The 25743-nt window shown below is 43.2% G+C and overlaps 2 protein-coding genes and 1 long non-coding RNA gene across 14 annotated transcripts in view; 2 read left to right on the top strand and 1 right to left on the bottom strand.

Moving 5' to 3' along the window:
- LOC124314224 (collagen alpha-1(XVIII) chain-like) overlaps nt 1-21903 on the top strand; it is a 28166-nt gene extending 6263 nt beyond the window's left edge. For 3 of the 4 annotated variants that reach the window (XM_046779385.1, XM_046779376.1, XM_046779369.1), the window contains exons 3-21: nt 2370-2582; nt 2672-2808; nt 2875-3108; nt 4196-4267; nt 9512-9562; nt 9649-9826; nt 13368-13474; nt 15147-15257; nt 15347-15547; nt 15900-16586; nt 16772-17066; nt 17570-17661; nt 18796-18888; nt 19076-19198; nt 19305-19322; nt 19455-19475; nt 19643-19744; nt 19877-19969; nt 20190-21903. In XM_046779385.1, coding sequence (XP_046635341.1) covers nt 2370-2582; nt 2672-2808; nt 2875-3108; nt 4196-4267; nt 9512-9562; nt 9649-9826; nt 13368-13474; nt 15147-15257; nt 15347-15547; nt 15900-16586; nt 16772-17066; nt 17570-17661; nt 18796-18888; nt 19076-19198; nt 19305-19322; nt 19455-19475; nt 19643-19744; nt 19877-19969; nt 20190-20666 — 3305 coding nt within the window. In that variant the 3' untranslated portion in view covers nt 20667-21903. The remainder of the gene's footprint in view (nt 1-2369; nt 2583-2671; nt 2809-2874; nt 3109-4195; nt 4268-9511; nt 9563-9648; nt 9827-13367; nt 13475-15146; nt 15258-15346; nt 15548-15899; nt 16587-16771; nt 17067-17569; nt 17662-18795; nt 18889-19075; nt 19199-19304; nt 19323-19454; nt 19476-19642; nt 19745-19876; nt 19970-20189) is intronic. The other variant, XM_046779393.1, reaches the window with a different exon arrangement.
- Nucleotides 1-25743, bottom strand: part of LOC124315050 (lysine-specific demethylase 4C-like) — a 291933-nt gene that overhangs the window by 201358 nt on the left and 64832 nt on the right. For 4 of the 9 annotated variants that reach the window (XM_046780418.1, XM_046780427.1, XM_046780437.1 and 1 more), the window contains one exon: nt 25380-25461. In XM_046780418.1, coding sequence (XP_046636374.1) covers nt 25380-25433 — 54 coding nt within the window. In that variant the 5' untranslated portion in view covers nt 25434-25461. The other 5 variants (XM_046780413.1, XM_046780412.1, XM_046780453.1 and 2 more) reach the window with 5 other exon arrangements.
- Nucleotides 22526-23724, top strand: LOC124319701. The gene is made up of 4 exons (XR_006913406.1): nt 22526-22800; nt 22893-22991; nt 23248-23420; nt 23495-23724. It is a non-coding gene; the product is annotated as an uncharacterized LOC124319701 (long non-coding RNA).

The following is a 25743-nucleotide window of genomic DNA, read 5'->3' on the forward strand; positions in this document are numbered from 1 at the left end:
TTTTGTTTGAGTAGAAACGGCCATCAATCGAGAGTCACGCCCACGCCTCACGCTAAAAAAGAATAATAATAGGAAATGCCATCATCTTTTACGTGCGTCATATCTTTGGGTCTGGTTCTCGTCCATTCGGTACGTGTCAACCCCGCGACTTTTTTTAAAAAAGTTCCGAAACATTTTCTCCCACCAATTTCGTCGAGATGTTGAACTTGCACTTAAAACCAGAGGAGGAGGAGGAGGAACAGGAAGTTGACGTTTGTCTTGAGCAAACTGAGATAGTCGGTTGTTTAGCCGCCGACTTTTTACCCCCCCTGTTATTATATAGACAAAATCTTTTGGCGGTTATTTCGAAAAAATTGAAAACATTTTTCGCTGATTTGTTTGTTCTTCCTTTGGCGTTTGCCAACAGATGACGGATGATGACATTTTTCCAATACGCGCGGAAATATATAAATCATCTCGGCGGCTCGAGATTTCCCGAATGTCTCCATGTCGTCGTCGTCGGCACGAAATTGAAACATTTTTTCAATTTGAAAATTCACGCCAAACTTTCGTGAAATTCCCCGCCGCCACAGTTATCCTCTCCCCCCGTCGTTGTAAATGAAGAAATCTAATTTTGGAAAATGTTTAGTGGTGGCGGGGGGAGGAGGTTAGACATCAAGTGCGTTCACCTATGAAATAGGCGGCGGCCGCCAGCAGCAGACAGTCCAAATAACAACAACAACAGCAGCAGGGCCAGCAGCGAAAGATGGTCCCGCGTGACTGTCGGCAGCGGCGACGACGTCTCGGTCGGTTTACGCTGAAACTCGCAATGTATTTATATCAATTCGACTCTCTCCCTCCCCTTCACTCGACATCCGCTTCAACTTGGGGGGGACTCTGGGTCCTTTCTTGTCTTTGTTCCAATTGAAAAATGTTTCGTTATATCCCACAGCTGCCCCCCCAGTTGATATTTTTCGCTTAGTCGTTGATTTTTTTGTTCTAGTCGTTCATTTACTTTTACGGGTTATTTGATTTTTCTGAATTTTATGCATGGCGTCACTTGAAACGGGGCGAATAAGAAAATAAGAATAAAGGGAGCCAGTTGACACGCGTGATAAATCGATGCTGGGGCCTATAGTGATGGCGGTGACAGCAGCCTTTACACTAACAGCAATCTCAGCAGCAGGAGACTCGACGGGGTTATTTTCTTCTTTTCTTTTCTTTTCTTGTTTGTCGGGTTTTAAGTTTCGCCTTTTGGTCGATCGCGTTGCGTAAATCTACACCAGTAAGCGGAAAAGGCTAGCCCTTTTTTATTTTATTGCATCTGCAGCAAGAATCACGTAAGAAGAAGAAAAAACAAATAGAGTTTTTCTGAGTTTTTTAATAGCTGGCGCAGACGGTTGAGAATGTTGATGATGGCTATCTTTATACCTATAGCTATCGCTTGAATGATTTTTATTTTTATTTTATTTTTCGGGTGGAAACTTGAGGATTTAACTCGGACGTAAATTAGATGCCCGGTGGTGTCGGCCACCTGTGTTTAATAAAGCCTGGGCTCCTGCCGTCCGTTGGTGATTGTGTGTGAGACATACGTGAAATGAGATAGCCCAGGCCTTCACCGTCAACTGCCCAATTCAAATTCTTAAATTCATTGGGTGAAGTAACAAAAACGTCAAGCCCACATTTCTTTCTTTTATTTTGAACACACTGGCCTACATCTATTTGTACAGCTGTCTTTCTCCCGTTGTTGTTTTGTTGTTGTTGTCCTGTTAACGTTTAGTTTTAACTAATTCTCCCGCCCGCTGATTGTGACGTGGGGTGGGACTAACCAAACGAACGTCTAGAGTCGGCAGACACGGGAAACGAATAAATGTTTATGTGCTCAGATTTTTTCTGGCTAGAGAGAAAAGAAACAGCTGTTGGTTATCAAACGGTGGGTGACACGAGACGAATTGACCGCTGTTAAAAAAGAACGTGCCAAACTGCTTCTAACCCGGGTCGGTTCCTGCTGATAGATTAACCCGACCCGTTTTTCCTTTTTTAATGGTGCTGGTGTTTAGTCCTCCCGTCTAGTCGTATTTTTTTTGACTGAGTCACCGGCAAACTTTTATTTGGTTTGCCAACGACTCAACGAGCCAACTCACAAATAGAGTTTTGTTTTAACCGCGCTAAATAAGAAAAACAAAAGAGAAAGATGATTGAGTTGTTGATTTAGTCGCCAGGTGGCAATAGCGTACCAGGGACATACCGGCACTACATTCTCAGCTCTGAAATGTGTTGATTTTTTTGAAAAATTCAATTCATCTTGTTTAAGGTTTTTTAAACCGACTGATTTGAATCTGTTTCTCGCATTGACTGGTTATTGATTTGTGTTGATGGTTTGTTTGCAGATGGCGAGCCGATCCATCACGACCTGCTGAAAGCCATTGAAGTTCCTCTGCGAGACGAAGAACACATCACGTTCGGGACTGGTGTAGATGGATTCCCGGCTTTCGTTCTCTTTCGTGGCCACGATATTAAAATCCCCTACAAGGTTCTCCTGCCTGACAAGCTCTACTCTGACTTTTCCATTCTCGTTACCATCAAACCAGATAACAATGAAGGTAGTACAACCGCCACCACAACTAACTGTCTGCTGTTTGTTCAGATTCTAATCTCTTGTTTGCGTGTTTGCTTCTGTGTCTGTGTGCAGGTGGTTATCTCTTTGCCGTGGTTGACCCTCTGGAAACTCTGGTCCAGTTTGGTCTGCGAATCGGCCCTGCTGCAGGCCCAGGCCAGAGTGAGCTCTCCCTCTACCACACCCACCCAGAAGACCGTTTTGTTTCCAAGGTGTGGAATCCATATTTGTTTCGCAGAGCCAATCAAAGTCCAAATTAAACTTAATTTGTGTTTCAGGTGTTGGCCAAGTTTCTGGTGCCCAATTTCGCCAAAAAGTGGACTCGATTCGCCTTTCGTGTGCTGGACAGCGGCCTGGGCGTGCCCAACGTGACTCTCTTCTTCAACTGCATCGAGTACGGCAGTCTACTCATCACGAGCGTTGCATGGAAAGAGCAGCTGACCTTTGACACGGCCTCGACTCTTTATATAGGCCAAGCCGGAGGCCTGCTCCAACCACCCGGAGAGTTTGTGGTAACCAAAAACTACAAAACATCTTTTCTGTTATGACCGATGCATTTGGTGGGTTTTTTGACGAGATGTTAGAAATAGAAATAGAAAACATAACATGAAGCTCACCCTCCTTTTATAGCTCCCGTAACTACGGGAAGATGGCGTGATCCGTCTGCGTGAAAGAAGGAGGAGATGGAGGAGGGTTGGTCCTTGTGCGTGATGAATCATGCCAGGCTCTGAGAGCAGCTGGAGGACAGGAGGCTCACTTGAATTATAGGGGTCTCTCTCTCTTGTGTGTGTGTTGGGAGAATTCTGGAATCGCTGCGATACCTTATAAAAATATATCGGGAGAAGAGAGAAAGAGAACCCCTGCCCTCGTTCGGCCCTGATCTTTTGGATTCGGATATCTCGACTCACGACCGCGCGTTTAATGTTGTTCTTCTTTCCCCCCCTTCATCTTATTTTTATTAGCATTTTAATTTGGTTGGTATTTCCACTTTTGATTCTATTATTCTCTAGTCCCGCCAGCCGAATATCACGAGATGATTGGGAGAAACGGAGGAAAACCTTGGGGGAAAATTTCATGTGTCGCCCCCACCTCGATGGAATAGGCGACAAATTCCGAAACGAGAGAGAGACTATCATTTTTCTTTTCTTTTCCCGTTTGGGTTTGGCCACAGCAGTCGAGCTAGAGAGGAGGAGGAGGCCCTTGCGGTAATAAAAGCAGAGACGAGACCCACACGGTCGGTCAGTGGCCGTCCGTCTGGCCCCGAGTGCGGATGCCCCACCAGTCGTTCTCTCTTTTAAATAACGACAGTCGTTTTTTTCTTTTCTCACGTTTCGTTAAAGCGCAATAGGAAAATTTACGCAGTGGGGAGGAGGAATTGTTGGAAATTTAAATTTGGCGGAATGTGGATCGAGTGAAACTTAAATTTTGTAAATTTTTTTGCGCTGGGATTTCGCCAAAGTGTCGTCGTCGTGTGCCAAATTTTAAATAGAATAAAACCGATAAAAATTGATTCCGATTGATGTGACAATGTGGACGACAACGGCCCACTGGATTGGCGGTCGACTTGTTCTAACCGCTGCGGTTTTCCTCTTCATCCAGGGCACCATCCAGGAGCTGAAGCTGACCAACGAGCCCAGTTTGGCCAGCGTTCAATGTGAAGACATCCTTCCGGTAAGTCTATTATATTTAATTTCATTTCTTTTATTGAATTTCACGTAGTAGTTTGGGTTAGGAATGTCGATCGACCTGATTAGAGAGGCCCCTATTTTTATTTTCCTTCTCCCGTTTCATTTTGCGGTAGGCGAAACAAAAACAACAACAAGAAAAATAAAAAAGAAGAAGAATTATTTTTTGACGGATGATGTTCCAAATTGGCCGTTGCCGACGAGGTGTTGTTTTTCTTGTCAGTCGCCCGATATAACGGGGGGGCCGCCCATCCAATTCTTCATCTTCTTTTTGGTACTTTTTGGTATCTCGCGCCAGCAGCACCTGGTCGATATGCAAATGCCAAAAGATTCCGCGCTAGAGATTGGAGTATGCAGACGTTAACAAGAAGAAAACGAACGAAACTGGAACGGGTTGGTTGGAAAGTTGTTGGACGGGAAGAGAAAGGTTTTCGTCTGATTACGTGGACCCCCCCTCTGTCAGCGGCCATCAACTCTCCTTTCCATCTGAATCTCACCTTTTTCTTTTCTTATTTTATGGCCAATGTTCCGGCAGGCATTTTGTTGTTGTTGTCGTCATTTTTAATCTTTTGGCTCAGCAGAAAAAGATGATGCAATTTCTAAATTGGAATTTCGAGTTCTTCTTTTGGGTTTTCCGTGTTGATTGGGTGAATTATTACATTTGTCGCGAGGCGGGCGGAAGAGTTATTGATGACTGGGCCAAGGTAAGTTGTCCTTCAATTGGAAGTTGGCCAGCAAAACAAGCCGGGACACGGGAAAATATTTTCTATTTTCTCTCAGAGTCTGGGTGTCTCATTTTTCTTATATTTGGTTGGCGTGTCTACTACTGTGGTTCTTTTCACGATTCGGGATGTTTTGGGTGAGAGAGGGGGGGAAACCTGCCAGCTCCGGCTCATCCGTCTGTCCGTCTCCCGACTTGACTTGTGACGCGTCGTGAGTCATCGTGTTAATTGAATGATTCAACCACAACAACAGCAGCCAACAAAAAAATGAAAAAAGAGGACGAAAGAAAAACCTTTTTCCTTTCCTTCCGCCGGGAAATGTTTGGGTCAAATGAATAGAATAGACACGTACTAATCAATGGCCTAGCCAACAGTCTTTATACATGTGTCAATGGCCCCCCGTTTGTTCCGGCTGATCATTCTTTTCTTTTTCTTTTTACTCTGTATTTTCGTGATGATAGACACACGCCAACGTTCATTTTTGTTTTTCTTTTTTGGGGTTTGGGTGTGTGGTCTATTATAGAAGAAGAGAGCGTGACTATTTTTAATTTCTTGCCCGTTTTGTCTGTTGTGAGCAGCACAGCACAGCCGGCGCCTGCCTAAATGATGATGAAAACTTCTTTCTTTCTCTCTACCCATTTTCAACGTGTGTTTTTTTCACGAAAAAAGATTGTGCTCCCGTTTCGCCTTGAAACGGCTCCGACTCTCCCGAAAAAAATGTTTTATTTCTTTTTAAAAAAAGCTCGGGGCGTTGTGCATCTAATATTTGGGTCCGGTTATCTTTGATTTCAAACCGGGGCGTAGTGGTTGTTACTATTTTTCCTTTTATTCCGTGCGCTATAATATAAAGTTACATTCGATCGCACAATTCAAACGCAGTACAACAAAAAAAGATTATTTTCTTTTATTTTCTTTTTACCTTTTGAATGTTTGCCGCCGTTTGTGGCGGTTGAACCAGTTGCGTCGTATTGTTGTTATCCCTTTTTAAATTTCTCGATTCTTCGCGCTTTTTTTTTTCTCCTTTGGGGTTGGAATTCCAACCCCTTTGGAAAAGCGAAAAGGTCCTATAAGAACTGTGAAAAGGATTTTTTGGGCCGTCGTAAAGATGCCAGACGGGCGATAGTCTGAAAGTTGCGCCATTATGATGGCGATTAAAGCGAACATGCGTCTGTCGGTCTCTGCTCCTCCCAGTTGTTCACATTGCACAGCACAAAAGGCTGGAAATGGTGCTGGGCCGGTTGCTCTGATTTTCCAAGACGGAAAAGATGCTATTCCCAGAACTGATTTCCTTATAAGGGCGTATAACCTTATTCTTTTAAACCGTCCACAAAAATGTTTGGATGACCACCTAGAATCCCCCAAAAAGTAGTTGACTCGAAATATTATATTTTCTGATTGGATTTGATGGGCCCATTTCAAACCTGTGCGCTGGCTATAAAATGAAATAAAATAAACTATAACCTCTCAAGAATTTGATAGTCGTGTATCCGGAATCTCAGCAGCAGCACTCGTCTGTGCTGCACGCTACATTGAATTTGATGTTGTTGTTGTTGTTGTTGTTGCTGTTGTCGGCTCAGGAGAGAAGATATTTTTGTGATGCCGGGGCACGTTCCGTTGGAAAAAAATAAAACGTTGTGTGTGTTCTTATGGAGCAGCAACAGCGTGACAAAGTGAGATCCCCAGACGAATTCTCAATTTCCTGTCTGACTTTTTTTGTTTTCTTTTTTCGGCTGGGCACGAATCAAATTCAAAGGCGTATGTACACCCGAAAAAAAGAAGGAAACGATGTCTTGATTCTTTCCCCCCTTCTCCCGTTTTGTTGGTCGGCCTTGAGTGGGTGGGCATCGGTCGCACCTCTTTTTTTTTTGATTTCACGAAAAAATAACTGAAAAAAAAGTCTGGCACACGATTTTTGAAATTTGTTTTTATTCCCGGGCATTTCTCTTATTGGAACGAAACGAAAAAATCAAATTTTTTTAAAAATCCAAACATGCAATGTTGTCAAAAAAGGACCTCGACAAAATGGCGAAAATTTAATCGAAATAATAAAAAGGGAGGTCCCCGGATTCGATCTGCTTGTCTTGTCTATTTCGGTTGTCGTTGGCTCATTTTGTTTTTGGGGCTTATCGGGAATCATTTGTTGACCTTTTTGTCATCGTCTTATTTTGTCTGGGTGACATTTCTGGGCAGACAAAACAAGACTTTCTTTTTTCTTCTTGTTTCAACTTTATAATCTGCGTATCGGCTTCACTTTGCACGCGTTCTGCCAACCGAATCCAATCGACCATCGTGTCGGTGTGCTGTGTGTGTTCACCTCGTCAAAATGCCTGTTGGCGCTCAACATCTTTTTTCTCTTTTTTTCTTTTTGTTTTTGTTTTGATTTGATTGGAACATGTTTCGCCTTTTTATTTTGACTTGCAACTCTGCGTGAATTCCTTTTAGCAGCTGCCTGTCTGTGTGTGTGTGTGGGGGTCTTTTATTCTTTTTTTGAATTCTTTTGGCTATTGGGTTTGTTATTATTGCGCATCGGCCGAATTGTCGAACCCCTTTTCGCTTTGCAATGACGACAGAAGATGGAACAAGATGATGGTGGTTGGGTCCGTGCGTGCGTTATTTATTTGGCCTGGGCCGTTGGTCATGCCACAGCCCGTGCTTCGTTACCGTCCCGACTATAAACATGTCGTTTGCCTCAATAAGGAACTTGGCCGTCGATTCAGTCGACTCTTCTTTTGTGCTGTGTGTCTATTGAAACATCACTTCTCTTTCTTTCTCTTTTGACATTTGAATCGGACAACTAAATACATTTTCTCGCCCCTTGTTCTTCTTCTTCTTTCTCCCGAAAGCCACAAAACCCGAAGCATTCCGGTTTTGTGTCTTTAATTGAATCGCTACGAAAATAGGAAAGATAGACAGAGAAATATATCGGAAAGGATCGTGACCGTGTGCGTTGGATAGACGTAACCCGCACACACACACACACACGCACTCGAAATAGAAATAGACACACGAAAGGGGAAAAAAAGAGGCCGGAACAATTGGCTATTGGCCCGTTTCGTCTGGCGGCGGCGGCGGCGGCGGCGGCGTGTGGCTTGGGCGATTGTGCCATCGACTGGAAAAATCTAACGGGAATTTCAGCTCTGCTTTTCTTCTATCCAGACGATGTTAATCGCGAAATTATGAAGCCCCCAAACAAAACAAGGCCAGCCACTAGCCCAGCCACCACCATCACCGCCAACTCATTAGCTCAATGCAACATCCCGCGGGATATCAAACAAAACAAAAAAACAAAAGTTGCGTCATGTTTGTCTGGGGGGTCGGGATTTTTCGGGTGTGGTTTGTTGTCCCGTGACAAAAGGGATATTTGTCGGATGACGATATCTCGGCCGTGAAAGAAAAGAAAAACGAAATAGTTTGAAACACCGTGCCAACGGGAGATACGGTTACCCAACACACATTGTGGCCCGTCTTCTTTTTTTAATTCTTTTATTTTTTGGCCGTTTTGTTTCTTTTTTTGGTTAGAGGGAACGAGCCGTGGTAATTGGAATGTCAAGACGAAAAAGAAGTCGGGCATATGTAGGAGAGCTAACACATGTTTTATAATGAGATGGAAAACAACCAACAAACCCAAAAAGACAATAAGGAAAACAAAAGGAAAGTGTCAGAAGGAGAGACCCCTGGCTGGAATGAGATGTTTCACAGTCAGTCTGTGTGTGTGTGTCGGGTTATTAATGGACTCCCCACCGGACTGGCGGCCACAAAACAACTGCGCGTGTGTGCAATAGGGAAAAAAAAATAAAAATGAAGATCCCGCCGATGATGTTGAATTACAAAAAAAATCTGATTCCTCCTATTTTGTGATTAAAAATTTTAAAAAAACATTTTTTGAAAGGGGGGATATAACAACAAAAAAAGAAATGATATAATAATAATCATCGTGGTAAATTTCTTGGTGCCGGGAGCGTGAAAACACATAATCCATAAATTATCAAGACAAATGATTGTTGTTGTTGTTGTAACTACAACTCTATATATCCTGGCCGTCTCGTACGTATGTATACGTGTCTTGTCTGGATCTGTGAAATTATTATTTTTTAAAAAGAAGAAGAAGAGAAATTGAGGTTCGTTTTTTCTCTCTTTTTCCTGGTTGGATAACACAAAAAAAAGTCTATAAATAAAATAATGAATATTCTTTTGAGAGGCCGCCATCCACTTTCCGTGTTATCCATACGACACACACTTGAGAGAGAGAGACTCTCTCTCTTGACACACAAAGTTTTTGAGACGACTCGAACTCTAACCTTTTATTTTTTTCCCTATCCAAATATTCAAATGAAATTTTGTGTTGAGTTGGGGGGAATATTTTTACAGCGTCAATTTTAATCCCGGGTTATTTCATCGACAAAATTTTTTTCTTTTTATTAGCTTTTGATTTTTCTTGTTTGGTTATTTTATTTTTGATTATCATTTGGTTATTTTTTCTTATTTTTGATTTTGTTTGATTTTTTTAGTTTTCCGGAGATGGTTCCGGCGATTTTGTTGATATCGACGACGATTCCTTGGTGACAATTTTTTATTTTTTCAGTTTCAATTTTTTTAATTTTAATTTTTGTAAATTGATTTTCTAATGCCAAATGTTTAATTACAGGTGGACTTGGAATCGGAGGGAGAAGAGCCGGACGCTGGATCGGGTGGTGTTGGCTTGTCATCCATCGACAAGAAACCGCCGTCGTCGACGGCCGGAGTTGTCGATCCATCGCAACTCCTCCCGCCCTGTTCGCCACCTCTCCTGCCTCCACCTCCGCCAGTCTCATCCGACGCCGTCGGTAAATATTTAAAAAAAAATTTTCTTTTTTTTCCATTTTGAAGTTTTGAAAGTGACGGCGACCAGGTGACGTGACGTGTGTTAGGAAAGAGAAATTTCTGAAGGGGTTTGGCCCGGCAGTTGCCGGTCGTTGGTTGATGATGATGTCGTCCTTTCCTCTTCTTCTTTTACGGGGTTTAGTGTCTGCCCGGTGGTTTATGACGGGCGCCTAATTGCCCACAAAGGGGCGTGAGTGGTGGACCGCTGGGAGACAGTCAGACAGCAGCAGCGCCCGCCTTGCTGTGCACGATTGCTTTTAACATTCTTCAACACGTCGAGAGCAACGCGCCGATTTCACGTCCCAACTTCTTTTTATTTCCTTTTATTTCGGGATTTTCCAAAATAAAAGTTGGGGTGGAGTGGAGTAACGGGCGGCTTGTCAATCAGCCAAACCCAAAATCAGACGAACAACCCGGGCTCAAAAGTGTCGTTCTAACCCGAAAAGGGAAAGGGTCGTGTGGGTTAGGTTACGGGTTGAATTATGACTCGACAGTCGTGACGTATTAGGAAGTCACTTTTTGTGTGCCCAGCACAAGCCGGGAGGTTACACAAGGTAGACAACTTCCCCTACCACCGTTTGTCTACCACCCACACAGTAGAGAATAACGATGATGGGGGGGGGGGAGGACAAATGAATGGAACGATCGTTTGTAGTGACACTCGTTGCTATTCTATTGTTACATCCTCTGCGCCACAAAAGATGTTTTCCTATTTCTAATGGTGAAATTTGATTGACTTTCTTCTTCTTCTATTGGATAACGCGACAAGGAAACCAATAACCTCCTCCTCTCCCCCTATGCAATAAAAACAGTTTGAATAGGCGAAGAATAGAACTCTCTATGGGGTTATTTTTGGTGTCGACCCCTTTTTATTCTCTTCTTTTGGTCGTTTGACAGTTGTCACAAATCAAAAAATAAAATGTGGACCCCAACTGTCGCATTGGGAACATCCCTCCCCTTGTGTTGGAGTGTCACTCGTTGCGTCACATCCACAAAAGAAATAAAAAGAAATGGGAATCAAAAAGGGGCGGGTTCTGATTTCCATCTCCTTTTGGGTAGAGGGGGGACCAACATGTCGTTGGTTAGTTGTTGTCGGGGATGTTGTGGAATGAGACGACGACGGGTTGGGAACAAGAGACCGGGAATGTTAATTGGCCCCGGCTTCTTCTTCTGCCTAATCGTTTTTGATGCCCATCTCTTTTGTGTTTCCATTTTCTAAACGGACAAAACCAAAATAAAATAAAAGAGAAAATGTCAAACACGGTAGAGGCTCTTCCTCTTGTCGTCGTCGTAACGAGACAACTGAAAATAGAACAAAACAATTCAAAGTTGTTGGCCAGGTGGTGTCGTCAGTGCCCAAAGCCCTGGATAGAGTCCACTGGGATGTTTATTGCTCGTCTTGTCGTCTCTTCCCTCTGCCCGTCTTTCTTTCTTCACTCGTCTCTCCAAACAACAACAATCCAGTCCTTACCGTTAATGACCCCAAAACCCAAGTTGGCCACTTGTTTCTTTTGGTGGAATAAGGCGGGCGGGGGACAGACTGTCATTCATCTCGGCCAGTCGACGAAGACTCGTTGCGAGCAACAACAACAACAACATTTTTTTTCCCTTTTGTTTTTTGTCCGGTTAGTTATTTTGATTCGGTAGTGATTGAACAAGCTAGCCTGGGCTGTTTGACAAGCCCAGGGGGAAACTTGTTAATCAATAAGGAAAAAGAAGTTGTAATAGAAAGAGAAAGGAGCAGCCGCAGCAGCAGCCGGAGGAGAGAGAGAAGAAATTGATGCCGAATAATATGCAAAGGTGTTGATCAATCACCACGACCAACAACCCAGAGGAGGAATAGAAGGAGGAGGAGGAGCGGGGATTACAGATGTGGGTCCTGGGAACCTCTTTTTCCAGGGAGTGAGAAGAAACAAAAAAGTCGATTGGCCAGTGCCGTGAAAGAAGAAGAAGAAACGGCCATGTGTGTAGCTGCCGGAGACTCTCAGGTGTGTGTGTGTTGGCGAACTCTTCCATCACTGGATGTCATCCATCAAGGAGCTCTGAAGTAAAAAGCGCCCCGGCAGAATGGCCTGGCCTGGCCTGGCCGCCTTGGCACTTTTCCCATTTTTCGATTCAAGTTCGGGTCTTGTTAAATACCCCAAGACCCGTCCGTTTTTTTTTTTCCTTTTGTCTTCTCCTTCCGAAAAAGAAGAAGAAGAAGAGAAAACAACAACAACTGAACAGTACCGCTCCCCTTTTTTCGGTTGTTGTTGTTGTGCGCAGAAAAATTTATGACGGCCAATTTCGCCAATCCTCTGTGGCCGCCGATAAGAAGAAGAGGAACAAGCGCAGCGAATAAACTCGTTTCTTCTTCTTCTTTTTTTAAAATAGAAAAGAATTATTTTGAGGTCGATGGAATCTTAACTTCTTCTTCTTCTTCTTGGATTTCCTAAGCTGGAATGTGTTTGGCCCGTCGTCGTCGTCTGAATCTGATATCAGATGCAAATGTGTTTTGGATTGTCATCACACGACAAGTCGCAAAGGGGAATCCAATTCGATTGAGAAAGTCTGGGGGGATATCAATGTCACACGTTGATGTACCCAGCCCCGGCCCCGGCTTGTCGTCGACTCCATGGGAGATTCCGAATGTTTGAATCCGATGAAAGGGAATACTCTTTTTTTTTATTATCGGAGCCATACGATATTTGTTTATTCTTTTGGCTTTGGTTGAATTTTTTTTTCTATTTTCTCATCAAGAATTTGTGGAGAAGAGAAGAATGGCGGCCAGACGGTCGTTCTTGGGATGTTGTTAGATAATGGAAGGGATAAAGATAGAAATAGGAGAGAGAGAGAGAAGAGGGGGGATGATGTCAGCCGGAACGTATCACCTCCGACGACGGCGACGGGCGACGAGGTCGATTACGGCGTTGCACACACTAGGGGCATCAGCGTGAAATTGAATCCGAAATATTTTCTCATTGTGCAAAGGGAGGAAGGAAGGAAGGAGAATCTCCCATCTGATAGACGAGCTCATTATTCATCAATGACCAAGTGGAGATGGAAGAAGAGAGAAAAAGAATAAGAGAGAAGATGGACACATGTGTACGTACAACTTGTTCACCCACCTACCTACCATCTCCGCTGCAAGAATAAAAAGATGGACGACCCGACAGGTTCACTGACAGTTACCGCCTCTTTTTATATTATCAGAAAGAAGAAGAAAAAAGTTTCTCTTCTCTCTCTGAGGTCGTTCATCAGCCCAGCTCTAACCGTCAACACACAATAACCCCCCAAAACCACCACCACCAAATATTATAAAAAAAGGGGGGAGACCTTTTTCTCTACTTTTAAAAAACTTGCAACGAGCCACGATTTATTGAGGGCGTTTTCCTTACCCCGCGTGTGCTCTACATCAACCCGTCGGCCCGGGCTTTTTATTTTCTTTCTTTCGGGTTTCGGGTCTTGGGTCTTGTTACGTCTAATCCTCGATTGTTAATCGGGTAACATTTTTATTTATTGCAGGAATTGTCCGGGAAATGCACGGAATGCAGAACGGATTCCGCTGCACCGAGAAGGGCGAGCCGGGCGAACGCGGAGAGAAAGGAGACAAGGGCTCATCCATCGACGGAGTAAGTTTGGAATTTCCTTTTCTTTTAATCTTTTTTTATCCAAATAGATTTGGGCCTGTGGGTTTGGAAAATGTGACGTTGATTGGCTCTGATTCTAAACTCTTGCCCGAAAACAATGGCCCATCCAGCGTCTACTGGGACCGGTTTCAATCTTCTCCTTTTGGCTTTTGTTGGTTTTGTTTTTAATGGATGCATTGGATGCCAAGCGGAACGATCGATTGCCTATCTGGAACGTGAATCTTGACGTCTGTGTCGTCGTGCCCAGTCAAGTCCACCGATTGATGGGACACGTTGGACGGGTTGACGGGTTTACTAGATCCTGGGCCGGCAGTTTTTAGGACAGGTTATTTGTTGGCCCCTCCTTTTAATTGGGGCCAGCAGCAGCAGGGCCAGCAGTTCATTCAGAATCTTTGGTGTCCGTTGCCATTGATGGATTTTTTTTTAGTTCGGGGCCATCTCAGATGTGTCCCTTTGATTTTAGTGTGGCTTGGTCGATCCATCGAAGCTAATCACCTGCGCCATTGGCACCTCCTGATGACCCTGGGCCGGTGCCGATGGTCCGTCCTGCGCGGGGCATTTGTGATGGGGTTTGTCGTTATTGACACGTCAATTCTCCCCTCGTCCAGCAGCCAGACTGGAAAAGGCGACCGTCGACCGAACGGAAAAAAAGGTCCAGCCACTTGATAACCAAATAGGGAAAATGAGAATCGTGACCTGGCAACAGACGAATCTATAGATATAAATAAATAGAAGAAATATCAACATTTCCATTTTTCTTATTCAGTTTTTTTTTAGGAGCAGTCCATCTCTTTTAGGTGTATATGCCACATGTGTTTTTAAGTGCTGAACCATGTTCATTGTATACAATGAACGAAATGCGCAATGATCGCTCATCCGCCGGGGCTGCTGCTGCAACAACAACTTTGAATTCCTTTTTCTCTTTCTCTCTGTTTTAGCTGCTCAAGGGTTGTAGTTATTGTAGTGGCTGGCGCTCTGATTTATTCTTTGAGATAGATAATCTAGAGCGTGCACCACTTGTCTGGCGATGATGATGATGATGATGTCAGCATCATCTGGAAGAGAATCGTGTCGCCCTCAGGTGCTCGAGTCTCGGGAGGAATGGACTTTGGGAAATAATTATTCCAACTCGTTATGATTATTTCATCTCTCTACCCCTTTTATTTGTTTTTAATTCTCTCGACCGTGTGTTAAATAACCCGTTGGAAAGATGTGTGACTCTTTTTCAATCTCTTTTCCCCTCTTAACAAATGCAAGTGGTTCTCTTTTAATAATAACAACAAGAGCGTCTGCTGTGAGAGAAGAGCACGAGACGATGACCAGAGACGAGCAACACAAATAGTTTTGATAGCAGCTCACGATCCTCCTTTTCGACTTTCAATTAACTAAAGAGAGAAGAGACAAGACAAAAGAAAAGGGAGGAGGGCTGCCCAGATAAGAGATTACAGGCTCTTTAACATGTCTTTAACAAAAAGGGATGGGCCACTATTTTATTTTTTTTTATTTTTTGGGACCCGTTAGAAGAGGGGCCCCACGGTCTCTCGACCGCAAATTGATTCCATTTAGGATCGATTACGGACAGATAAATAATTGAAAGAACTTTTGATATTTTCTGGGCTAATCATTTTGATTTGATTTTTTGATTTTTAAAAAGGGCGGAGGCGTTTGCGGCTGCAACGAGAGTTCCATCATCGCCAAACTGGCCGAGCAAGTCAAACAGGGTCCGCCGGGCGTCGACGGCAAACCCGGCATGACGGGCATTCCGGTATAATATTATTCAAGACGGAATGACATTTATTTCTTATAAAACAAATATTTAATCATCTTTTTTGTTTTGGGGGGTCGCCTGTATAGGGAGCTCAAGGTCAGATGGGACCGACTGGACCTGAAGGCCCAGCTGGAGAGAAAGGAGAACGCGGAGATAGCGGCCCAGTTGGCAAAGAAGGTCCTTCCGGACCCAAAGGCGAGCCTGGTCGTGATGGACTCCCCGGCATTCCCGGCAACCCTGGACAGCCTGGACCACCGGGTGTGGCTAGCGGACCACTGGTCCTCGAAGTGAGTTATTCGCTCCTTTCCTTTTTCTGCTCACTCAGTGTGTCGTTCATTCATCATCACTTGTCCATTTGATTAACAAACCAAATCCAATTGACTAAAAACATGCGCCTCTCAGACGGATTGGAAGCCCAGGAATATGTACAAGGTATTTGTTTTTCCCCCCACCAGTGGTCTGTCCACATTTCACGCCTACTCCCGGCTACTTTTCACCTGTGGTTTTTTCGTTTAATTGGTTTTCCCAATTGTTTTATTCATTTTCTTTTTATTACCATGGCAAATTATTATTTTGATTTATTGAATGTCTTGCCAATTTATAGACAAGATGTTTGAATATTTTTTAAAATCGTTTCAGGATGGATTTGGTTCGGGATTCGGGGCTACTTTGGGCCGACCTGGAAGCCCTGGACCTAAAGGTGACGCCGGTGTCAATGGCAAACCGGGACCGAGAGGCGAACGCGGTGATCCTGGTCCTAAAGGCGAACGGGGCGGTAAAGGCGAAACTGGAAATGACGGAGAGCGAGGCCATCCGGGCAAGGACGGAACTCATGGAACCAAAGGAGACGTTGGAGCGCCCGGTCTGGATGGAATGCCGGGATTGCCCGGTGAGACGGGACGATCCGGTTCGAAAGGTGAAGCCGGTGAAAGAGGATTGCCTGGACCTCCAGGACCTGCTAGCGCATTGCAACTGGACGATTTCGATACCGGATCGGGTGGCGGACCCTTGCCAGGGTCTTCCAGGTGGCCCAAAGGCGAAAAAGGAAGTCCAGGCGACAAAGGAGATCGAGGTGCCGATGGAAAAACGGGCCACATGGGTCCTAAAGGCGACGCTGGCGAGCCTGGATTGCCAGGACCCAAAGGCGATATCGGCCCTGTGGGCCCAATTGGTCCAGCTGGACCACCAGGACCTACTTCAGTCATTCCCAGTCTTGGCGGAATGAAAGGTGATCAAGGAGACCGTGGCAAACGAGGCAAACCTGGTCCGCCAGGTCCACCTGGTCCTGCTGGACCTTCCGGAGACATTGGTATCCCCGGATATCAGGTGAGAATAATCTCATAATTTCTACTAAATTGATTTAAAAACTAACATTTTGGTGATTGACATTTTGTGCTATTCTCGGATTGGGTAGAAGGTAAACCCCTCGTTTAACTCCACCTCGGTTACTAATTCAATTACATTTTTATTTTTTCAAATTATTTAACGTTTTTTGATTGGAAATGTTTTAGGGTCGCATCGGTCGTCCTGGTCCAGTTGGTCCACCTGGTTTACCGGGAGTTAAAGGAGAGCCAGGATCCATCAGTGGATTCCTGGGAGGATCGCAAGGACCTAAAGGCGATAGCGGAGCTCCTGGACGACCAGGAACTCCTGGAACCAACGGCCGTGATGGACTTCCTGGTCCTCCTGGCCTTCCAGGGCCTGCTTCCAGTTCTGCACCTTATCACCATCCTCATCCTGGACCTCCAGGCCCACCTGGACCACCCGGACCTCCTGGACCCCCCAGCGGATCATCTTCCAAACCAGGTAACGCGATATAAAAATCTAAGAAACTTACGATCAAATCTTTTCTTCATTTCGAATTAACATGACGAAATGAAAATGAAACTCGTTTGATTGGACCATGTAAAAGAAATAACCTAACACACTCTTGTCTGTAATCTTTCCTTGTGGCTGCCATGGATCTCTCTCTCGACATTGCCAAATCCCCCCCCCCCCTTCTTCTCTATAATTTAACCATTTAAAATCTCGTAATAATCGTAAAAAAACCAAACGCCGAAAGGCTCGAAAAACCGCGGAGCTTTTCACGAACTCCGCAGTTTCGTCAACTACAACCCACCAGGTAGTCAACATCGTCAAGTTCTTTTTTCTAATCAATGTTTAATAGATTAGAATTCTTCTTCTTCTTTTCATAAAATGTTGTTTTTGGCAAAGTCCAACACATTTCGGAAGGAACATTTTTGATAGTTTGTGGTTTGATGGGTGGACATTTTCTAACCGTTTTTGTTCTTTTTTGGCAATTTTTGTAGGATCGTCTTCGTCGTCGCAAGGTGGTGAGGAGAGCCAGAAGGTGGTGGTGCCGGGAGCCATCACCGTCACCAACATGGAAGCTCTTTTCAAGGTGCAACAACAACAACAACATGACAAATTTGTCCCTTTTCATATTCCGGCGCTCTCGCTTTCGTTCACACTTTTTCTTCTTTGGGTTTCCGGCTATCCCTTTTTCCCCCCGTATGGCGCCCAGAGGGGAAATGGGGAGGGACTTGTTTTAATCCCTGGGTCGGTCGTTCAAGTCTCTTCTTTCCCTTTTTATTTTTATTAGATACTCAAAGGTTGTGTGTCGTGTTTTATTTAAGGAGGGAAATTCTGGCGGATTCTTCTTACGGTCTTACCTGTCGATGGACAACAGAATGGCCATTTCAGACTCTCCTCCACTCTCCTCTTCTCCTTTTTACATAAAAATAAGCAGGGATAAAAGACTTGGCATACAATCCAGATGGGCCAAATCGTTTTGGTCAGGTCGTTTTTTGGTTAGTCATCGGGAAAAATAGCGACGAATAAAAACTAAATGGACGTGTGCAGTGTACACCCGATAAAAGCCAAATGAAAAAGGGACCAATGGGCAGCACCCCCGCCGTCCGTCGGAACAGAAAAAGACTGGCCCTGCATATAGAGACGACCTTGTTGTTGTTGCTCTTTTTTGGGCTATGGCCGTGGTGCAGCTGGAACAATATTATGCGGGAATGGATCGGCTTGTGATGTTGTCCCAGGTGGTGGTGGTGGTGTTGGTTTATTGGAGATTGTCATCGCCTGGATGGGCAGAAATGCGTGTGACGAGCCCAGGCTGACATTCGACGACGGACACTGGAACTTCATCCGAACAACATCGATGAGGGGGACGAAATCCCAACTGACAAATGGACGGACGGACGGACAAAAGGGAAACTTTTTTTGGGGCGCATACGGGTCGACCCCAGTAGTTTTTATTGAGTTATTGAGGAAAAGATTTTTTGTTTTTTAACGGCCGTGCCATGTGTCGTCGTTAAAAGACGGGCAATCATGTCTCTGTTGTTGGCCGTTTGGATGGGGGGAGATTTGCCAAACGATCATCAACCACCGCCATTACCAGGAGCGTAGAAATCATTAATGTCCAGCCCGTCCACCTGGCTCTTTTTCCCTTTTTTCGCCCGTCTGTCTGCCCGTCCTAATGAAGCGAAAGGCCATAACAATAACCGTTTATGTTTGTGTGTCGCAGATTTCAGACATCAGCCCCGTCGGAACCATCGCCTATCTCTACGAGGAGGAGAGTCTTCTAGTCCGCGTCCGCAAAGGCTGGCAGTACATCTCGGTGAGTTTATCTCTCTCTGGCCCAGCACGGAATAAAATGCGCTCAACATTTACGGTGGACGTTGATCGAATTTATCGGTGTCTAGACGCGAAATTTCTTTTTTGAACATTTGGTGGAATGAAACGCCAATCACGAAATAATTTTCCTTTCTTTTAATTTCCCGTTCGATTGCGCCATACTGAAACAGATGGGAAATTTCGTGCCGTTGCCGACGCCTACGACGACGACAATTCCGCCGCCGACCACATTGAAACCGTCGGCGCCCAGCGCTGCCGAGAATCTGGTCCCCAGAATCGCCGAAGGTCCCAGTGTAAGTTTTTCAAATTTTATTTTAGATTTTATTTTCGGTGGAGTGAGTGCTGGGGGATTTTGAAATTTCATTTCCTTGTATCAATTTTGTGCTTTAACGCATCAAGGATGAGGAAATGTGGCAGGTAAGTTTGCACCCGAGTTGCACCCGTCTGTTGTACCGTGTTGTCTATAATCTTGTGGTCTCAAAACTTCCCATTGTAAAACTTGCGGACGCTGCTCCTTTCCACCGACGTTGTTTCCCGTCGTGAGTGTAGGACGGACCTGTCAAACCATCGGTATACAATTAAGCGCATCCATTTGTATATGTGTATTTTCACTGGGCAATTTTCAACTTTTTCAATTCATTCGAGTGTCCTCGACTATTAGAACATCCGGTCATTTTGCGGTTGATTTTCATTCAATATTCAATTCAATTTCCCATTTTTTTGTTCCTGCTGTCCAGTTGCGATTGGTGGCGCTGAATGAACCCCTTTCCGGAGACATGGGCGGCATCCAGCGCGTGGACTACGCCTGTTTCAGACAGGCCCGTCAAGCCGGACTCAGAGTAAGTCGTCAAACAACCAACCAAGCAACACCTTTTTTCTCTTTTTCTTTGGTTCTTCGACTGTCTTATTTGAAAATCTAAACACAAAATCTCTTTTTTCTTTTCTTTCTTTTGTTGTCTGACCATTTCCAGGGAACGTTCCGAGCCTTTTTAGCCTCGCGTGTCCAGAATCTCGACACGATCGTCCGCTCGTCCGACCGTGAATTTCCAGTCGTCAACCTGAGGGTACGGTCATGTTGTTAGTAGCAGCAGCAGCATAAATGAATCATCATCTTTTCATCGTATATTCAATTTGAGAAAACCACAAAACCCTGCGAGAGATTTCCCCTTGTTTTTCTGAACGTGTCGTGTGCGTGACACGGCCCGGCTCACACACAACACGAGAATTTTATTTTAATTCTTTATTTTCTATATTTAATTCTCTTGTTAATTCCTTTTTGACCAGGGTGAGGTGTTGTTCCGGACGTGGAACGATCTGTTCCGCGGCGGGCGGGCCAGCGAATTTGCCTCTGCTGCCCGTCAGCAGCGACACGACATTTACAGTTTCAACAACCGCAACATCTTCAACGACATTGTCTGGCCGCAGAAGGTGGTCTGGCACGGAGCCGGGCCCAGCGGCGAACGCCAACTCGACTCGTACTGCGACGCCTGGACGTCCAGCGACGCCAAGACGCTCGGAGTTGCCGCCTCTCTCATCGCTTCCTCTCCTTCCTCCCACCAACAGCAGCAGCAGACGGGCGGCAGTGGCGGTGGCAAATTGTTGGCCCAGGACAAGTTTTCGTGTCAGAACCGATTCGTCGTCCTGTGCATCGAAGCCACCAGCCAAGGGGTGGCCACCGGTGGCAGTGGGCGGGTGAAGCGGACGGCCGAGCACATCATCTCGGAGGATCACTACCAAGCCCACCTTCAGTCGCTCTTTTAACTTGTTCATTTGTCGTGATCCAGAAATCTCTCGCACGCAAATTTTTGATTTCATTTGAAAATGATTTGCAAAAAATGACCCACGAGTCGACCAAAGACCCGAAGGCACTTCTTCGTCTCTGCATTTCCTTTTTTTTTAAATGTTTTCTAAACTTGTGCAGCTTTTTTGGCGGGGAATAAAAAACAATCCGACGACAATCGACCCAAAATGTCGTCGTTGGCAATTTCTATATTTTTGAATTTTTACCCCTTCCTTGTTTTTCTCTCGCCCCCCCCCCCCCCCCCCCGAGGAATGATGAGATTGTCTGTCTGTGTGTTGCATCAGTCACAAAATGTGTTCTGCGTCCAAAGTATTTGATATAACACAAGAAAACAAAAGAAAAAAACAAAACAAAACAATTGTACGGTTCTCCTCTTTTACAAATTTGAATTATTTGGACATTTTGTCAATCATCTCTCGACATATCTATCGCGCTTCAGTCTCTGGCTTGTGTTAAACCCTTGATTTTATTCTTTTTGCTACCGTTTCAATTGTGTTATTTTCGCTATGATCTTTGATTTGATTTTGATTTTTTTTTTAATTTCAAAGACGAAAATGGGGAAAATGTTTCTGGTTTTCGATTCCAATGTGAGCGAGAGAGAGCGAAACTGTTTGGCTTTTTGGGAGATTGAAGAGGAAGAAAAAAATAACAGAAAAATGAGTGTAGTCAAAAGATCCCTCGTTTCGTGTGTTGTGTGTGTTTTAATTTATCCCGAGATGCGGCGAAAAATGGCGATGTGACTCGTGTAACTTGCGTTTTCGAAAAAAAGCACCACCCGCCTTCGTTAAATTTGGTCGATCCTGTCGCAGAGGAAATGCGAATGATGAGAGAAAAAGATTTTTTGGAGGTAAAAATGAATTTTTTTCTTTTCGTAATCACTTGCGGCGGTTTTTATTTTTTGGCAACGGAGGAATGGAACCTATTGTTACATGTGAATTGTCATTTGGAAAGAAAACAATTGGTCTTTCTTTTTTTATTATTATCATTTCATTGTTTCTTTTTGTGTGTTTTCCTTTCTCATTATATTATAATTATCTTTCTCTTTTTTTTCCTTGCTGAAATCTGTACATTTCTACATGGGAACTTTACATGTCTTGCCAAAGGCAACACGCCCATTATTATTATTATTATCACTTTTTGTGTTCTTTGTAATCATAACCGGCCAGAGCTTGTTGAAATACATTTTGCTGATTGTCACTGTAGAATTTTTGCCGTGGAATATTCCCACCACTCACTGCCCTTTAGCGAATGGAAAGCAGAAGGTCCGTCCCACGAATGAAATAGACAAACCTTAACTTACCTTGAGTTAAAAAATTTCAAATTAACGTTTTAAGTTAAAAAATACCCGACATTAAAACTTCAGTGCCCAGTAGAACTCCACTAACGGTATTTTTAATAATATTAAAAAAATAAAGAAGTTCTACTGTCGTTGGAGTTTGCAGCATGGTTTGCACATCCCTGTAAACATTTTTTGGCAGTTTATGTGTGGCAACTGACGATAACTATTCCACCAACAAAGCTCACTTGTTAGATTTTTAATTATGTGTTTTTATTTTCTACTTCCGGTTTTCTCATTTCTGTCAGTAGTTCAGTAAATATTCATCTGACACACAAAAGAACCACATATTCGTGATCTTCGTCAAATTTGTGGTAAAGTTCATGTTTTCTTTTGTACGTACGCGTACTTCCGGTTTTGAGAATGTTCCTGAACTATTGGCCAAATTTTGGATTTCGTTTAAATCACACCTAATCGACCCCAAATTTCACGTAGATCACGAATATTTAGTTTATTTTTAAGACAGCTCAATTGTTTAGGCGCTATCGCTTACTTCCGGTATACTTCCGGAAAATTTGCATAAAACTAGCAAGTGAGCTTTGTTCTCTGTACTCATCTCAAGATTGAATGCTAGGTTATAGCAAACAAAAATACGCTTTTCTAGTTTTGTGAGCATCTTAAGTCCAGTCCTTATTAATGAGTTTTTAGGCGTGTCTAATAGATGGCGTGTTAATTGTTTGTGTCAGTTTTGGGCTTATGGCGGTTTGCTGTCAAGAGTTAAGCTATCTTTTCTTCGAAAATTACCAATGTATTTACAGGTACTTTTGAGTGATTTCATCTGTAAATTGTCGGTGATGTGTTCTATTTTGTGTATATGTTGATAAACTTAATGTATCTCATAAACTTACAGGAGAAAACGTGTTGAAAGGGTTGTGCAGCTTACTGCTGTCAGCCATTTATGTGTTCAAAATCATTGTATTCTACTGAAGGTGGCGTCAAAATGAAACAGGTAACAACCATTACTAGCTTTATTTATACAGTATTGCTGAAACATATATTCTTCTCATCTTTTATTAGGATTCATCATAATTGTCTGCTGTGTGTATTGGACTTGCTAAATCGCCAATCCCAGACTCCCAGTTATGCCAAATTTCAATTTTGAGTGTACACTACTAACTGTTTAATTATTTCTAGATCATAGATGCCAAGCACATTGATGACAAAAACTATAAACAAGGTGACTTATTGTTTTATTTTATTAACAGGTTATTCATTACAAGTTTCTAACACATTGGCATGACAGATTTGATGAGAAGTCATATTTAGAAGAAAAAGGACAAGGACAATACAGTCAACAAGGTTCCTTGTTTGCTAACCCGTTGGCTGCTACCCTACAATCTCCCTGTTTACTTCCTTACACAGGTCCTATTGATTTGAGGTATTACTTTCTTTCGCTACAACCTCATTTGAATTTTATTGTCATCAAAATAAATGTTCATTCTGCTTTTACAGGGTAACTCTTTCACTACTGATCACATCAAGTCATTAACTGTTATAAACTGACGAGAGAATGCTGCAATTCAAAACTAGTGCATTGTGTAGTTGTTAGATAAATGGCAAGTGCATATCTGGGCTCCCTTCTTTTCTGTGGCCCCGTTTCCCTAACTAACCACTAACCAACGCCCGCCGGTGGTCACTCACCCGCTGTGAAACCAGGAGGAGGGGAGGGCTCTGGTCGAACGGGGACTTGGAAGGCGCATGATCCGATGAAAACTTTTGGAGGGTCATGAGTCTAACCCGGAAGCCTAGTATGACTACATCTCCCCAGTAAAACTTGCCTCGTACTTCTCTCTTCTTCTCGGTCCAGATAAATATCTCTGGGGGCCGTAGACATTTCCTATAACAGCATGTGCGAGTTAAAACAAAGCAACCCACTACCCAGTGAAACAAATAGCCATGGTTAATTTTTTGCGGAAATTTCCGTCAGTCAAGTTACAAAGACTGACGCAGATTTCCGCTAAACTAAACCATCGCTTTTTGTCTCATTGCCGCAGCGGTGGTGGCGGGTTGCGTTTAAACTCGTGCAGTAGTAAACCGCCTTGAACCGGACACTCTGTTTATTGAAATTTTTGTACATTTAAAAAAAAATAATAAAAAACAATTTCATGTATTAAATTTTTTTATTTATTTCAGACATCACATTGCTAGGTTAAACATTGGTTTACGTGGTTTAGCCGTTTAGTGTCTTTATTTGAGGGTTAGTAGGGTTGTGTTTGTGGGGTGTGAAGAATTGGAAGGTGTATGTTTGTGAGGTTTGGAGATTAATTGGTAGGGATATCTTTATAGGGTTATAAATTAACAAATTTTGTATCCAAACTTGAAATATCCCCCTCTCCAACATCTTCCACTTTCCTTTCCCAATCCCGAAAACACGTTTATTATTTGTAAGACATAAACACATCCCCATATTTCGTTTTTGTTTCTTCTTAACATATTAACGGCAAACTACATTGATGCAATGCCAATTTAATAAAATAATAATGCAACTTCGGTAACACGACACCAGCACGGCCAATTGAATTTGATGCAGAAAGATCTATCACCAGCATAGGCTGCAACAACGTACCACAGCGGACAGCAACTACGCGATCATACACGATAAACCTGTAACCGAAATTAAATGAATTAATCTTCAGCATCAATGGAAATGCTGTCTGAAAAGACAAATTAATGACACTTATGTGGTTTAGATAAACAAAATATTCTGAAAACAATATCTGATAGCTTTAGTTGAAACAAAAACAAAATGTGTGATTTAAACTACAACAAAGAAATAAGAGAAGCTAAGATTTTAACTGAAGGTCCTGGTTTTAAAAAATCAATTACTATCAAGCAGTAAATTCTCGCGATAATAACAAAAATGAAACAAGTATAGGTAAACTATGAAACCTCTCTGTGTCAGTAAGCAAGCTTTTTTAATCAGCCAGACAATTAGAAAGTCAAAGTTGATTGAAATAATTACTTCAGTTGTTCATGTTTCTTCATTTGACGAAACACACAGCAGTACAGGTAGCAAGAGGAACACCCTTTCCAAGCTGGCTACATCAAATCCATGTGTACATTGGACAGCAACGACGAAGCTCAAACTTTACCAGACTGTCTATCACAAAAAAAAACTCGATTACTATCAGGGACACAGCAGTGTCTCAAATGACAAAAGTTAAAGTAATTAGTAAACTACACAATCCTTCGGAATAAATGTTTCTAAGGATCCTACAGCTAGAAAGCTTTTCCAAGGTAGACAACTAAAGTTCTACAACAGGAAAGTTAAGACATAGCCAGAAAACTAACAAAGTCTCACAGTTAGAAAGTTGAACATATTAACCTGATTTGTTCTGAAGTGTTTTTTACAAAACGTACAGCCGGTACGTACAGGAAAAAGAGACGACATCTTGGCAAAATGTAGGCCACATGATCAGCTGAAATTTCCAAGTAAAAATTAATAGGCTAGGTTACCACACAAATAACTAAATTCACACACAAATAATTAAGATTCACTCACATCTAACAATCCCAAAAGGAAATAACATTTTTATGAAGAAAACTGTAAGGAAGGAAAATACGCCGTACGATAACGATTTACCTTTCATTCAACAACATCACTATCAGTGCAACAAAAAAATGGCGGCGGATACGTAACGAAGACTTATTGTTCCACATCAGTAGTTGTAAATGTGAATCACAGATGGCGATGAAACTTG

The sequence above is a fragment of the Daphnia pulicaria genome, chromosome 1 (genome assembly GCF_021234035.1).
Source record: "Daphnia pulicaria isolate SC F1-1A chromosome 1, SC_F0-13Bv2, whole genome shotgun sequence".
NCBI classification, from domain to species: Eukaryota; Metazoa; Arthropoda; class Branchiopoda; order Diplostraca; family Daphniidae; genus Daphnia; species Daphnia pulicaria.